General features: G+C 40.8%; 1 protein-coding gene across 3 annotated transcripts in view; it reads right to left on the bottom strand.

Moving 5' to 3' along the window:
* Positions 1-242: 242 nt before the first annotated feature.
* Positions 243-17,174, bottom strand: part of MAP3K20 (mitogen-activated protein kinase kinase kinase 20) — a 193,374-nt gene continuing 176,442 nt past the window's right edge. For all 3 annotated transcript variants that reach the window (XM_017856968.1, XM_017856969.1, XM_017856970.1), the window contains 4 exons: positions 8,496-8,612; positions 6,132-6,206; positions 3,430-3,580; positions 243-990 (listed from right to left, as the gene is read on the bottom strand). In XM_017856968.1, coding sequence (XP_017712457.1) covers positions 290-990; positions 3,430-3,580; positions 6,132-6,206; positions 8,496-8,612 — 1,044 coding nt within the window. In that variant the 3' untranslated portion in view covers positions 243-289. The remainder of the gene's footprint in view (positions 991-3,429; positions 3,581-6,131; positions 6,207-8,495; positions 8,613-17,174) is intronic.

Here is a 17,174-nt window from a genome sequence, read left to right on the forward strand (position 1 = left end):
AATATCAGTGGTTAGGGTAAAAAAATGGCATAATCTTTCCTCTAAAAATGTTCACTCAAGGGAGAAAATACGTGTAGTGATTTTCAAGCCTAGTTATGATCACTGGGTAACCAATATCCATAATTTTGACCCTGGTTTGGCTATAGTCTCAATTAAAAGGTATTTTCCAATCCCAAAATGGAAGTGTTGTCTTTTGTTAATTCAATATGAAGGGATCATATTATCAAAAACCATTACATTTCTTTTTTTTTTTTTAACCTGCTTAGAAAAACTCATGTAGTTCAATTCATCAAAAGTTTCTCCATCCACGGTGGTCCCCTCTGGCTCTCTCTTTATTGGTTTTGGCGGGAGAGGGCCTGTGGGGCTTTTTCCGGTATTCCACTTTTGTCCAGCCCCCTTCGCTGACTTTGCTCTCCTCTTCACTGGCTCTTGAGTCAGTCTCAGGGTGCAAAGGCATCCCTGGTATGATGTTGGGTTGGTGGAGGTCTCTAGGGCTTCTCTTGAAGTCAGGCGACTGGTGAGGATTGAGTGCTGACTGAGAAACCCTGTAGAACTTTCCGGGATATCTTCCTCTTGAAGGAGTGGGATGCTGACTTTTTCCAGTGTATCTTCCTCTAGGAGAAGAATTGAGTGATATACTACCACGTCCATATTTGTTCCTGCTTCTGTCTGAGTATCGACCCCTCTCTGAAGAGGTGTCAGTATTGCCACTGGAAAAGCCACTGTCCCTAGAGCTGAGATGCAGGGAAGAGAAGTTTTTGGTCAGTCCATACTGGGTAGGAGAGGAGCTTCTGGACTGGTTCACAGGTGTAATCTGTTGATACTTAATGGGCACCTGGGTCCGTCTCACAGCAGCAGCATAGGAATCCTGGCCATCAAGGTATGAGAAGAATGGTGACCCCAGAATAGGATTGCTCTGGGAACGCTGTAAAGAAGTGTTGGATGCAATCTGCCGCATCCTCAGAGTATCTAACCACTGGCAATCAGCACCTGCGGGAGAAATGGAAATGAGCATCTTTGAAGCCACAGTAAAGCTGCATGCCTAATTCATACGCCTGTTTTAGGATAATTCAAGGCTGTTTGGGATGCTCTAAGCTTTACCATTCATAGAAATTCTAGGCTACGTATAAGGACATTTCCTTTATTACAAATACTTTACAAAATAAGGACATTTACACTTAGTCAATCTATGCTATGTGCTTGGCATTGTTCCATGGGCTTTCCTTCCACTATCTGATTTAATCCTCTCAATAATCTTCTTAGGTAAACACTAATAGTCTTATTCTATAAATGAGGAAGCTTGGGAGGTCAAATAACTTGCCCAAGATCACTCAGTCAATAATACCAAGTCCTGCATCTAAATCCCATCTTCTTCCTACATAGTTGTGTTCTCACTTCTAGAAAGTATGTTCAGGTAGCAGGGGCAAGTTTAGTAAACAAAAGGTTTTTTTTTGCAACCTGCACTTTTAAAACCTCAAGGACCCTAAATGCAGATAAAATAAATGAGGCTCTGAAGGTTGAGACAGCTAGAGATTGTTTGAAAGAAAGACCGTTCATGTGTCCAGAGGAGAGATCCTGAGGCTTGGGAATAAGAAGTATTTTCAGCATAAAAAAATGAAGCTGCGTTGGCAAGTAGGAAGAAGTTAAGATAAAAGAAAATGGGGAATTGACAAGGACCATTTAGTAAGTTATATTTCAGTGAATAAGCAAGTTCCTCACACCTGAGATCTTTGCTGTTTACCCCCAAGCCTGAACAATGTTACTGGAGCTCCTGGGTGGTCCTCCCAGCCTCAGCTTCCTCAGCTACTCCACCCTCTGCTCACACAGATGACGCGTGTGGAGGGTATCAGAGCATGCATGTCTCTGTCTCCCTCACTGCCTGAGCACAGGTGACCCATACCTCTGCGGTGAGTGACTTGTCCAGACAATTCCAGAGACTCCTCCCAGGCTTCAGTGCAGCACAACGCCTGCTTTTGTTGTTGTTATTGTGTGTATGTGTGTATTTTATTGTGGTCACAACCACATTTTTCCATCCTAGCCTTCTTTTTTTTTTTTTGAGACAGTCTCCCTCTGTCGCCCAGGCTGGAGTTCAGTGGCCGGATCTCAGCTCACTGCAAGCTCCGCCTCCCGGGTTCAGGCCATTCTCCCACCTCAGCCTCCCGAGTAGCTGGGACTACAAGCGCCCGCCACCTCGCCCGGCTAATTTTTTGTATTTTTAGTAGAGACGGGGTTTCACCGTGTTAGCCAGGATGGTCTCGATTTCCTGACCTTCTGATCCGCCCGCCTCGGCCTCCCGAAGTGCTGGGATTACAGGCTTGAGCCACCGCCCGGCCCATCCTAGCCATTTTTAAGCCTATAGTTCAGTACTGTTAGTATATTCACATTGTTGTGCAACAGATCTCTATAATTGTTTCATCTTGCAACACTGAAACTCTAGACCCACTAATCTCTAAGTTCCTCTTTGCCCTTTTGCCTTCCCTTCTCCCCTGCCCCCCGACTCCCACTTGTTAACTATCTTCTACTTCCTGTTTCTATGACTTTGACTACTGTGGATACTTCACATGAGCAGTATCATACAGATTCACAATGCCTTCTTTCCCTCCCATTGACTTCTCTGGAATTTTGGCTTCCAATAGAACCCTGATTTTGCTCAGTCTCCAACCCCCTCCATGTAGCCATGTGATCGGGAGAGTTGACCGCATTCTGGCTCCAGGGATCGACTTTAATTAGTTTAAGTCAGATGTGCTCATGCTATGTTTAGGGATGGACAAGTTGCTCTATTCTGGCCAAAGCAGAATTGGTGAGGGGTAGTCTTTTGGGGGTTTCTAGAAAAGTTTTCCTTACTCCTATATATAAGAACAGGTAGGGATTTCCTCTGGACATTGCCATATCTTTGTGTGATGACTGTAAACAGGAGAGGAGCCGAGGGCACAGGCAGCCTATTGAGCATGGCAGGGCGGAAAGAAGGGAAGGTTCATTCCACTATCTGAATATGGTTGAGCCGGCTTATCTTACTGCACCTGGAGCCTGCCCTACCTCTGAACTTCTTGTTATGGAAGATAATAAATTTTATTACAGTTTAAATCAGTGGTTTAAGGACTTTAGAGCTCTTCTTAATCACCGGGAAGGCTCCTTAAAATGCAGATTGCAGGTCCTACCCCCAGAGTTCTGATTCAGTAAGTCTGGGTTTGGGCCTGAGGATCTGGATTTCTAGTAAGTTCACAGGTGATCCCGATGCTGCTGGTCCTGGGGCCACACTTGGGAAACTATTGGAGTAAGGCAGTTGAAACTGGGTTTTCGGCTACTTGAAGCTCAAAGATAGATCGTAACTGATTGAGGTGGTATCCTCTGAGTCTTCAGATCATCTGAAAATGTCATAATTAAGTTTCTGGAATCTAGCACACATCTAATACGGGAACACTAACTTACTTGAGTCAGACCTACTTCCGGGGTTGCCATCTGAATTGGTGAATAATGTCTGAATGGCAAGTTGGACTGCTTTCACTTCATCCTGAGGTTTTGTTCTACTCCACTGAATCGAATGGACATGTTTAGTGCTTTTTGGAGTTCTAACATCACTCTGGTAAAAAAAAAAAAAAAAAAAAAAAAGAAAGAAACATATAACCAAATAGACAAACACATATAAAATAGGAAAGAAAGACATCCAGGTTATTATATCACTTCAATTTCACTTCTTAGAACACTATCATAATGCACTAGGAAAATATTCTGAACAGTTGGCCCAAATACGCTCATTTGATGAAAAGAAAATGTTTAACCACTGTATTTCTTAGTGGGTTATAGCACTTATTCCCTAATGGATTATAACATATATTTCTTAGTAAACTATAATAGCTAAAAATATGGTTGTCTTCTCCCAGAATTTATTATATTTGACAAATCTCAACTTACCTCTTTGTTTAATAAGAAATAAAAATTTACCTCTTCTGTTTATAGTACTTAAAGACAGATATTTTGTTGAATAAATGAAAATGTGAGCACCATGTTTGCCTAAGAGTGAATTCAGATCATCAAGGGAACTGAATGAATGTGATGGGGCAAATCACCTACATGGAGGGGGAGCGGTCTCAGAGGCAAAAGTGAGACAGGATCAAGAAGTAAGAAATGGGGACCAGGAAGAGGACACTAGGTCAAGACACATCTTGTCCTGAAATCTCCCTCCTCACTAGCTGTCACCAATCAATGTCAGTTAAAGAGTCTCCAGGATTCAATATGGTTAGGGAAATCTGTTTTTAAAAACTCTGAAGTGAGAAACCCAGACAAAAGTGGCATATCATCATGAGGTCTAAAAAAGAAGGAGGAGGGAGAGAGAAGAAGAAAAAGAGAACTGGGTGTGCTATCTCCAAAACTATCTAAGGCAGGCAGAGATAGAATCTGGTTGTTCTAATTGTCCGATTACTAACAAGAAGGCTTTTCCTGGGTAGTGAGGACCAGTTAACAGACTTTAGAATAGTCTAGTCTAGATTCCAAGTTCCTCAAGACCAACCAGCCTCTTTTGTTTGGGTTTTGCACCTTGCAAGCAATGCTTTGACAAATAATGTAACTTCTTCTCAGATGCCTGACAACCTGTGCACCCCAGCAGGTGAGGATAAATAACTGCTGTAAACCTTTTTGGCTTCCAGCCTGGCCAGAGTTGTTGTTTTTTTTTTTTTTTTTTGAGACAGAGTTTTGCTCTTGTCTCCCAGGCTGGAGTGTAATGGCACAATCTTGACTCACCGCAACCTCCGCCTCCTGGGTTCAAGCGATTCTCCTGCCTCAGTCTCCTGAGTAGCTGGGATTATAGGCATGCACCACCATGCCCAGCTAATTTTTGTATTATTAGTAGAGATGAGGTTTTACCATGTTGACCAGGCTAGTCTCGAACTCCTGACCTCAGGTGATCCACCTGCCTCAGTCTCCCAAAGTGCTGGGATTACAGGCATGAGCCACCATGCCTGGCCCAGAGTTTGTATTTCTAATACTGAAAAGCCAAATCCTGGCAGCCGAGGAAACTATCAAAATGCCACATTCACAAAGTCCTCTTTGAAGTGGACTTCATCTTACTGCAGCCACTGGGAGCTAACAGGGTAGCCAGGGAAGAGCAGAAGGTATTTTTTTATAGTTAGAAAACATGGAAGTGACTTCAACAATTCTGTCAGTGAGTACCTCATACCTCAGGCCTTCCTTTCATCTCTCTGAGCCTGTTTTTCCTATCTGCAAAATGAGGATAATAATATCTTTCAGTATTTTTTTTTTTTTTTTTCCTGGAGACAGGGGTCTGACTGTGCCACCCAGGCTGGAGTGCAGTGATGTGATCTTGGCTCACTGCAGCCTCAACCTCCTGGGCTCAAGCAATCCCCCCACCTCAACCTCCCGAGTAGCTGGGGCCACAGACATGTGCCACCACACCCGGCTGTTTTTTGTATTTTTTGTAGAGATAGGGTTTCATAATGTTGCCCAGGCTGGTCTCAAACTCTTGGGCTCAAGTGATCTGCCCACCTCAGCCTCCCAAAGTGCTGAGATTACAGGTGTGAGCCACTGCACCTGGCTGATATTTTTCAGTATTGATTTACATGAAGTTAGTGTGATCAAACTGGTATAAGCATCTGTAACAGTGCCTGGTTCGTAGTAGATCCTTAATAAATGTTTCTTGAATGAATGAACTGGATGAATGAATGAAATGCATGTCCCTTTGGTGGTGGGTGCACACTAATATCTCCAGGAGTACCAAGACTGTACTATAACTGTTGCCTTCCACCCACTCCCACCAGGTTTATGTACCTTGTAAGGTGTATGTCCCACCAGCCACAAAGATCTTGTTGACTTAAAAAAAAAATTAGTATTAAGTATTAGTATCCCTAATACCAAACATCTGACATGGTATACAGAAGGTGTTCAGTCCATAACTAATGAATGAATGAAGCACTACCTCAGTCTCTATCTGGGTAAGTTTATCCTGTTCTCTTTTCTTCCCAACATGTTGTTAGATAAATTATATTGATCTTCCCATGGTCATGATGGTTGGTTTATCTCCCAATACATTCCAATAAATTATATGCTCTGAGGTAACAGATAAATTTATATTCATTCACTGTTGGTGGGGCCACCAGCCTCTTGCCCCCAGAGCTTACCTCATATGTGACAGTGCACTCCACAGTCTGATTTTTTGCTATTCCTACAATCCACTTCTCCATTACAAATGGTGGCTGAAAAACAAAAGTTAGGATGGTGTAGTACCATAACACAGTCTGCTCTACTATAGTATGTTTCTTTGAGGCCAGTTGTGCCATACACAATTAGCAAACAGGGGCATAACATCAGATTATCATGAAAGCCTTGTCGGTTCTCATGTGATCACTCACAACATGCGAATGTTTGGAGTTTTGCTTTTCATAAGACATCCTTTTGTGTATTTGTAAATAGCTAGTCACGGCCTCCCACAATCTTCTTTTCCGATATAACATTTGCTATCACTCAGTCCTATCATTATGTCATTAATTCATGCTAAAGTTTGAAGCATCAGTTGGAAAACTTTCCCACAGTTAAGAGAAATCCATAGCAATATGAGAAGACCCAGAAGTGCTTTCCTTGAGTAAAGCCGTGGCTGGTTCAGTGGCTTCAACAATCACTCTGCTTTCCATAACATCACACTATCCAGCAAAGCTGCACATACACATGAAGAAACCATGGTTATGTTTTCCCACTATATTAAAACAAAGGATTAGTGAGGAAGCCTGTGCCTTTGATACTATTTTAATTATGATGAAAACAGCCTCAGAAATAAGCTGCACTCTCTTCCCATCCCCCTTTCACTTCAGGTTTAAGGCTGCAAAGGAATGACTGACCGTGAGCTGGGTTCAAAGAAAATGTGATAGAGATTTAGCTGGGCTAGGTTTTCTTTGAGACTGAGTCTCACTCTGTTGCCCAGGCTGGAGTGTAGAGGCGCAATCTTGGCTCATTGCAAACTCTTCCTCCCAGGTTCAAGTGATTCTCAAGCCTTGGCCTCTCAAGTAGCTGGGATTACAGGAGCATGCCACCACACCTGGCTCATTTTTTGTATTTTTAGTAGAGACGGGGTTTCACTATGTTGTCCAGGCTGGTCTCCAACTCCTGGTCTCAAGTGATCTGCTCACCTCAGCCTCCCAAAGTGCAGGGATTACAGGTATGAGCCACTGCACCCAACCTGGGCTAGTTTTTTGTTGTTGTTGTTGTTTATTTGTTTTAAATTAGGATTGTTATTGTTTCTGTTGATGTTTAAAAATTCTATAACTTTTGATTGGTCTGTCCCAGTTCTAGTTTTCCTATAAGCCTGTTAATGTTGCTGTGTGATTTCGTATGTATGGCATGATAGCAGAAACACTTATATTCAGTTTTACAACTCCACGGCATGGGTGGGGAAGAAAGAAAATATCTTTCCAGTCTTCAAGACAACATATTATGTCCCAACAAAATAAGAAAAAGGTAAAACCAAGTCATAACCCTTACAGATAAATAATGCCATGGAAATAACTCCTAGATACACAGTGGAATCCAACAATGAATATCAAATCAATCTGCTTGATGTCCACTTGTAAATTAAAATGACTTGGTTGTTTAGCATTCTAATGCCTATGAAGAGAACACATTTACAATGTCTTCTCTCTAAAGCAATGTGTTCTCTCTAATGCATGTCTTTGAAGAACCATTTTAGTTCCCTACTTATGTTTGTACCTGGGTTCTTTGCTACAAGCCCCACTTTCTTCACTGAAACCAAAGGCCTGGTTAATAGTGTATCACAGTTAGCGGATTATGTGAGGCCAGGGTGACTGTCCTGTTGACTTCATGGTTATTCACCTGAAGTTGTTGACCTTCTACAACTGAAGTCTCATATGTATTTTTCCAGTATGATTGGGACAGAATTGAATTTTTTTTCCATTTTGAGGAGCGAGCTAAGCATTTCCGCAAGTCTTTCTTCAGTGTTTTCCTCAGCATGCTTCCCACTGGCCCTGGAGTAGTAGCATGCTTTCTAGTCACTCCAGGAATTCATAGTGTGGACTTAAGGAAGCCATTAAGACTTCAATGTGTGCCTCATAATTAACCTCATCTCAGTCCTTCAGGGAATTGACCTCAACCAAGAAAGTCTTTCTCAACCAAGAAAGTATAAGTTTTCCAAAGTTTAAAAGTACTCAAAATTTGAAGTAAATATTTTCATTGTTCACATTTTCCTTCCTTTAATAAATGACAGAGTAAGCATAAAGAAATATAGAAGAAAAAAATTTTAAACAATTAAATGATACCTTTTGCAGTGCTTTTAGTTCACACAGCATAAGTGGAATTTTAACAAAAACCTATTATGATCTCAATCTGCTAAATAAAATGTGCCTTTCAACAGCCAGCTCGAGGCTGAGCTGATGTGAGCATGGACAAGCACAAAAGCACACTGCTGGGGTATTTTAATGTCTTTGTTTGATATCTGTGAATTCAAAAGAGCTTTTAAGCCGTAAATAGAACCCTACCTTTGTCATCTTTAAAATCTCCGCATCAGGTAGGTTAGTGTTGAATGTCACATCTTTTATGTAGGTTATTGCAATTTCATCCCCATCCATCTCCATATACATTTTCCACTTACAATCCTGGAATTAAAAACAAAATTATATAATTTGAGAAAGTGAAACAATTTTTTTTTAGTCTCAATGTTTCATAACACATAAAATATTCTAAATGAAGTATTATTGGAGTGGCTTTTTTTTTTTCCTTTTTCAGTAAAAGGACATGAAATTAGATTCCTATGTATATCTAAATAAGCCCCAGTTAGTGCAGCCTTGAGACATAATGTGTCAGTTTTAAGTGTTCTATTATAGGAGTTACAAACTCAAAATCCTGAAGGGACCAGGCAGATAATAAAAAGGAGTAAAGCTAGGCAGTTTCCTTATAAAGCTTTAAGTGGCAACCTTTTAAAATCGACTCATTTAATTTACATATTAAACATTGTAGGAACATTTTTTCATTACCACAAAGAAATGTGGTTTTCTACTTTTCTTGAAATATAAGGTCCTCTTGATCCACCTTTAATCTTCCTAGATTGATAATGATGTGGGTTCAAGAAACTCTCACTTTCCTCTTAACAAGAAGGAAAACAACAGTGCAAATGTGTTGATAAATGATAATGGACAACTAGGGAGTTATGGGGTGGGTGAGGGACTCTGGGAAACCAAAGAACAGTTCCCCTAAAGGCACAGCTACTTCGTGACTTCTGTTGATTGTTCCCATGTGGAAATATGAGCCCAGTTTTGCTAGGTCCTTTAATATTTCATGAACAGCTGAGAATTAGGATCCTTATGTAAAACTCTTGATTTTTAAACAATGGTATGTTAATTAAATTTTTAATAAAATCACCATATAATGGAAAAGTGCTTTACATCATTCATTAACAGGAAAATGCAAATTAAAACCACAATGAGGCACCACTATACACCCATTAGAAGAGCTGACTGATAACATCAAATGTTGGCTAAGATTTAGAGTTACTGGAACTCTCATATTAATATTAATACATTGTTGATGGGAAATGGTACAACTGCTTCAGAAAAATTTTGATAATTTATTATAAAACCAAATATATGCCTATTCTATGACCCAGAAATTCTACTCCTAGGTATTTACCCAAGAGAAATGAAAAAAGACTTGCCTAGGTATGTTCTTAGCAGCTTTATCATGTTAACTAGGAAACTTGAAACAAGCCAAGCATCCATCAAAATGAGAATGGATCAACTGTGATATATTCATAGAATGGAATATTACTTAGCAATACAAAGGAAGACATTACTGATGCATGCAACAACTTGGATAAATCTCAAAAACATTATGGTGAGTGAAAGAAGTATATAGAAAAAAAGAACAACCTAATGATTCCATTTATATGATATTCTAGAACAGACAAAACTAATTAATGATAGAAAAATTCAGAAGGGTGCTTGCTTCTGCAGATGGGGACTTACAAGGGGTATGAGGAAACTTTCTGGGGGTAGCAGTGCTCTACTGATAGAGGTTTGGGTTACACAGGTGCATGCATTGGTCAAAACTCAGTGAATGTACATTTTAAATCTGTGTATTTCTCTTTTTAATTAATTTTATAGTGATTATTAAAACAATTTTTTTGAGAAGGGGTCTTGCTCTGTTACCCAGGCTGGAGTATGGGTAGCATGATCTCCACTCACTGCAGTCTTGACCTCCCAAGCTCAAGCGATTTTCCCACTTCAGTCTCCTAAGCAGCTGGGACCACAAGTACGTGCCATCATGCTCAGCTAACATTTTCTTGTTTTTAATTTTTTGTAGAGCTGGGGTTTCTCTATGTTGTTGCTCAAGCTCGTCTCAAATTCCTGGGCTTAAGTGATCCTCCCACTTCAGCCTCCCAAAGTGCTGGGATTATGGGTATAAACCACTGCACCTGAACTGCATTTCTTATTCTAGCACACTGAAATATTTAGGAGGAAGTATACTGATGTCTGCAAATTAATTTGAAATGTATCAAAAAATAAAGATTGATGGATGGCTAGAGAGAGGGGTAGATGGATAAACCAAGTATATGTGATAAGCCAAGTATAGTAAAATGTTAATGGTTGAATGGGGGCTATGAGGGTTCACTGTAAAATTACTTCAACTCTGCTGTATAAATAATTTAATAATAAAAATGGGGATAAACAAAGGAAAATAAACTCATGTCTTTGTACCAAATTTGACCCCTGGACCATAAATGCACATTCTGTCTGTCTGTCTATCTACCTATTTTTTTAAATTTCCTTTTTAGAGATAGTATGTTGCTGTGTTGCCCAAGATGGTCTTGAACACTTGGTCTCAAGCAATCCTCCCACCTCAGCTTCCCAAGTAGCTGGGATAGAGGCATGAGCCATTGTTCCTGGCTCTGTGTTTATTGAAGAATGAAGAATCCTGAGGATTAAGGCTAATGTACCAAGCACCTTACATGCTGAAACTGGAAAGTGCCCTCATAAATCAGAGTGGACCTGGAATGTTTCCTAGAGCAAGCTCAGACATCATTCTTATGGAAAGACATCAACAAAGAGGCTGTTGAAAACCTGTTGGCTTCAACAGGAAGCTGGGGTGCCTGATGTTTTAGGAAAGCCTCTAGATGAATTGCAAACCAAGCAGGGTCCATGTCTGACCCTCTTTGCCCAGCCACATTCACAAAATGGAGAGCCAATTAGTGAAGGAAAAGGTCTATTCAATAAAATGAAAACCTGGCTCTTGGCTAACGTAAGTCAAATTAGTTTCTCAGAATTGACAAATCTCTCAGTATTTCTTTGTTTTGGAGCCACTGCTACCCAGGCAACGTGGGTTCTGAGATAACTGGGCAGGATAATGACTGTTTGGTGTCATGATTGCTCTTCTCTGAAATAGCAAGAACCTTCTCAAGGCAGCAGCTGGGATAAAAAGCCTTAGAAGAGATGAGTTTACTTAGTTCAGTTTCTTTTGCCTGTCAAGTTTGGGAATTAAGTTAGTCAAAAGCACAGTCAAAAGAGCTTGAACGGCATGAAAATGCCTGAACTTCCCCTGCTTCACTCTCATCTCCTAACCAGAGAGCTCCCCCATGACCTCAAGCTGTAAATCAGACCCTCCTCTGCACACTGTCAGAACAGCTCTGTGTGAAGGAGCGGCTGACAGGAGGGGAACTCACATCTGTGGAGCGCTTACTATGCTCTAGGCATGTCGCTGGGCACTTATACCATGCTATTTTATTGGATATCCATCAGAACCCTGAAAGTCAGGACTATTTTCCCTTTAGATGAATGAGAAAAATGAGGTTCAGACAGATTAAATAACTTTCCTAGGGTTTCATGACCAATATGTGGTTGACATCAGCACAAGGCTGCATGACTCCAAAGCTGGAGGAGATACTAATAGGGACAGACAAGCAGGAGAGGTAGCAGGTGAACCTGCTGGATGGTTTTGTCCAGCTCCATAAATGGGTCCAGCCATGGACAACAGACAGGCAGAAGAAGGACCAGAGAAGATTTCGCTGATACAACCCAGAAAGCTAGTGGCCATCATTCTCCTTGCAGCAACTGCTTCCCTGCTCCCCAAAGTCCAGCTTGGAGAAACACTGATCCAAATAATAGGGTTAGAGACCTTTTATTTTTAAATTCCCTTTTTCTCTTCTACTAAAGAAAGACTTTTACCTGAACCATAAAAGAAGGTAGCTACAGAAGGAACAAAACTATACTCAAGGAAGTCATAAGACAAGGAGGCCATCATGCATTTCACTAAAAAGTAGGTTCTGCTTGTTACAAAGCTGGGTAAGAGAGAAAGAGAATATGCTCCAACATGCAGGGCCCATGTAAATCATAAAATCAATTTGACAATGGCCTGACCTAACTCCAGGCATCTTCAGGGCATCTATGATATCATTGTTGCCTAGTTAACAAAAGTAATCCACAAATAAAGTAATGGAATTCCTTATATTCTGCTCAGTTTCAAATTAGCCTAAGGTATCCTTAACGTTTTTGCCATTTTGTTAGTCATAAATTGTCAATGAGGATTGTCCACAACTCTGGGATTCAAATGGTTATTGAATTGGACTGGACACGCTGCAGACATTGAGATGCCATGTAACCAGTTCTTAACTGATCAACCACGGAAAAGGCTATCATTACAAATAAAATGAATTAAGTCATCAATAACATCACTAAAAATAACAATTCCACAAGTTTGTGAGCCTAATATAGGGTTTTACTTAGATATTTGCAACCTTTTCAGTACCTTGGCTGTGACAGGGACCAGGTATTGGGCACAGTAGACCCTGATGATTTTTTTATTTTTTTATTTTTGAGATGGTGTCTCACTCTGTTGCCCAGGCTGGAGTGCAGTGGTGCAATCTCGGCTCACTGCAAGCTCTACCTCCTGGGTTCACGCCATTCTCCTGCCTCAGCCTCCCGAGTAGCTGGGACTACAGGCGCCCGCCACCATGCCCGGCTAATTTTTTGTATTTTTAGTAGAGAGAGGGTTTCACCATGTTAGCCAGGATGGTCTCTATCTCCCGACCTCGTGATCCACCCGCCTTGGCCTCCCAAAGTGCTGGGATTACAGGCGTGAGCCACCGTGCCTGGCCCAGTGGACTCTGATTTTAAAACCATTCACCATTTTTTTTTTTTTTTTTGGAGACAGGTTCTTACTCTGTCACCCAGGCTGGAGGGCAGTGGTGCAATCTCAGCTCACTGCAGCATCAATTTCCTGGGCTCAAGCGATCTTCCCACATCAGCCTGCCAAGTAGCTGGGACCACAGGCATGTGTCTCCATGCCTGGCTAATTTTGCCTTCATTCTTTGTAGAGATGAAGTCTCACTATGTTGTCCAGGCTGGTCTGGAACTCCTGGGCTCAAGTGGTCCTCCTGCCTCAGCCTCACAAATTGCTGGGATTACAGGCAGGAGCAGCTGCACCTGGCCCAGGTAAACTACTGATTTTGGCTTAAGGTGAGTGTTAGAAATGTGGGTACTGATTTTTGAATTAGAAATATTCAAGGGTCACTTTGAATGTCTGTGAACAACTCTCAAAAGCAAACAGCTCTCTATCCTGAGGTCCTATGGGAACTGCAAAGTACTCTTTTTTCAAAACCATCTCACCCTGGTAGTCTGAGATGCTCCTGGTATTCACTCCTTTTACTAAGATGTTGATGATTCCTATTAAAATGGAAACGGTATGGGAAAAAGCCATACATTAAGTCATTACGAGCGGAACATTGTGGGGCAAGGTGGGGCAAGATCACAAATTTAAAGTTTGACTACCTGGGCCTGAATCCCGGTTTTGTCCCTTTTACCCCCAACCATAGCCAACTTATGTAACCTTTCTGAACCTCAGCGTTCTTTACTCAGAAGTGGATTGTTGTGTCGTGTGAAGATTAAATAAGATAATGTAAATGCAGTTCCCAGCATTGTGCCAGAACCGAATTAGAAGCTCAAAAAGGAATAATTATCATTATTACCAATATGGTCACCAACACAGCTCCAATTAGTTTACTAGATTAGCTGGTTTGTCATCTAGGAGCCATAAAAGGGAATGGGACAGAGAACAAGGTAGCTTTGATGGGCGGAAGGTATAAAGAGTGGGCTAGGAGAGGGACCCTGCTGGAGTGGGCAGGCTGGGTCAGCGCATCTCACTTGGGCAGGAGTCTGGGCATGCAGGGGGCTGGGAATCACTCGGATACCAGGGAGTGATCAGAGATGAAAAAGAGAAGATGCAGCCCAAGCGGCAACTTAACAATGGCCAGTTTCGTGAAATGAATCAAAGAAGGAATAAATTCATATCTTCATATATAGATGGATCATATAACACCAATTCTGACCTTCCTGCTTCCACATATTCTGATTCAGCACTACTAAGAAGCAGCACCAGATGTCTGGAGGGATTACGTATGACTGGCAGCCAGAGAGCCTTATCTTGGATGAGGAAACCAAAGCACAGAGAGATGAGGTAATTTGACTGAGGTCACACAGGTAGCAAGTGGTGAGGCACAAGTGCTTGATGCGCATTTGCAGGGAGTGCTAATTACTCTTCAGCAGGAAAAGGGGACTAGCCCAGGAGCAGAGCTGGGCACTGGGAAGTGCTTTTGCTAGGGCTTCCAGTAGCAAAAAGTAGTTACCCGGAACTTTGCACTAGCTAGAAAATCTGCCTCTAAATGCAAATCTACAAGAAACAAATGGAATTTTGTTGGGGAGAAGGGAATGTTTGCATTTGACATGAATGAAAAATACAACAATTCTAGTGGGTGCCCAGAATACGCATGTTTATCTGCTGAAATACCTGGGTAATTTTAGGAGCACGTGTGTGGCTAATGGAGGATGAGAAAGCATTCCATCTGAACTGCTTCAGGATCGCCAATTATGTGAAAAAATTTTCTGAATTAAGACTACTGGCCAGCTAAAACAGAAACTCTTACACTGTGAAGATAAAATCCTAAACACTCGGTTAATGCTAAATTAAGTATCTCTTTGTGAGAAATCGCTATTCCACTCTCTGCAAGCTCTTTACAATTTTTTAGAGTTCCAAGCTAGTACAAGTCATGCCAAACATCACAGACAAGTCATCTCCCACAAGGAAGGAAAAAGGGAATGAAGGAGTGAAGAAAAGGGGGGAAGAGGTGAGGGAATAAAAAGAAATAAGATAGAGGTAAATTTTCCAAATAGGAAAAGAGATTAAAAGGTAGCACAAAAAACTAGAGTTTAAAGTTCTGGGCAATTCAGAGACAATAATCTCAATCTCTCGCTCTCTATTTTTCCCTATCAAAATGTAATTGCATTCATCAACATTATAGATAAAACTGTTAAACAATCAAGACCAAGATCATTCAGGGTATTTCAGAAAGAAACAGACTCCCAAAATTTGCCTTTCAGGCTTTTATAGATCACCTTTACCTGATGTTACAGACATTTAAAAAATTTTAAATACATTTCCTTATTGAGGTATAATTTGCATATAATAAAATGCACAGATTTTTAAGTGTACAGTTCAATACATTTTGACAAATGTATATATCTGTGTAACCACCAGAATAAGCAAGTTATTTCTGGTACTCCAGAACCTTCCCTCATGCCTATTCCCAGACAAGCTGCCTACATAACTGGGCCACTGTTCCTGCTTCTATCACCATAGATTAAAGTTGACTGTTCTGGAATATCACAAAATTAGAATTTTACAACAGGTACTTGTATATGTCTGGCATAATGTTTTTGAGATTTGTCTATGTTAATTAATCCTCACAGCCTTACCCTGTCATAGAGAGCACTGCCCCCATTTTACAGATGAGGAGACTGAGGCTCAGAAAATGGAGAGATTTGTAGCCAGGTCATTTGGCTTTGTAGGATGGGGATTCCAGTCCAGACATGCCAAGTCTAAGCTGAGAGGTTAATTTTCAAAATCCACCCCACCCCTAAAACCATGAATGGAGAAAAAGTAAAATCAACCAAGAATGCTCAGGGTTTCAGCTAAAAAGGCCTGTCTTGAGGAAGCAATTTAAAATATAAAATACAGAGGTCAGAATAAACTTTTTAAGATTCAAGGGAAGACTGGAAGAGCTAGTCTCATAGCAGGCAACTGACTGTTGTGAAATCTAAGAAGTAATGCAAGATGAAATAAGAATACGATAAACATTTTGTTCATGCTGGTATTAAAAGTAGTAAGATGTTGACGCTTTAGGTCTCTGAAGGCTCCTTTATATGAGTTGCTATTATCTAGCTCAGCTGCTGAAACCTGCAGTTTTAAAGGCAGGAGAGTGGAACATCCCGTGATAGCACCTGGGTTATTTATCATTAAGTATAACCCTGCTACACTATATTTTATTATGCTGCCTTTAAAAAAGATAATACAAGTATGGTTAATTTGCTTCTCTTCTTTATCTGTACAGTGTCATGACCCACCATGGCTTTGTCCCATGAGATTTGTTTTTTTAACCAAAAAGAAATCCACAAGAAACTCTCCCTAAAAATTCCATTAATAACCTCTTTCAGCGCGTATAGGTTGCAGGGTCTGGAACTAAGAATGTTTTAATCTCTTCAGCAAAACAATGTCTCATAATGATGTACAGGACTATTGCTGTACTGATGAAGAATCATACATAATTCAGCACCTTTCACTTGGCACCACTGTGATATCCTCATTAGCCGTGGCTCACAGTGTCTGTCAGATGGTGTCCATGCGAACGCAGGCATTATATTGTCTTTGAGATGTGCAGCTGCTTCCATGACACTGCCAGTATATAAAAACATGACGCCAGTTTGTTTTATTTAGTGCTAAACCTTCCAGTTTGTAAAAACAAGGCTGACACAGAGCCTGACATGAGGCAGTGAAAATAATTAGCTCTCATTTTCTCAGCCTCCTATTTCCTTCTCCCTGCTGTGTTCTCTTTCCACTAAACCACCACATGTCAGTCGAAATGGGAGGCAATTAGTGGGCTCATTTCAGTCCCCACAACTGTGCTGAAAAGAAAGTATTTATGATGGCACAATGAACAGCTGAAAGATTAAATAACATTTGCCTTTTGAAAAGAAAATGACTTCTAGCTAAATGGGCAATTTTTGATTATTCTCAAACAAGCTTAGAGTAGTTGGTTTTTAAAATACAAGAAAGGAAAATGAGTCATTTTTAGGTGAAAGAATCAAATAAAACTTGACACAGTAATGCAAATAACT

The sequence above is a fragment of the Rhinopithecus bieti genome, unplaced genomic scaffold, assembly GCF_001698545.2.
Source record: "Rhinopithecus bieti isolate Rb0 unplaced genomic scaffold, ASM169854v2 scaffold_43749, whole genome shotgun sequence".
Lineage (NCBI taxonomy): Eukaryota > Metazoa > Chordata > Mammalia > Primates > Cercopithecidae > Rhinopithecus > Rhinopithecus bieti.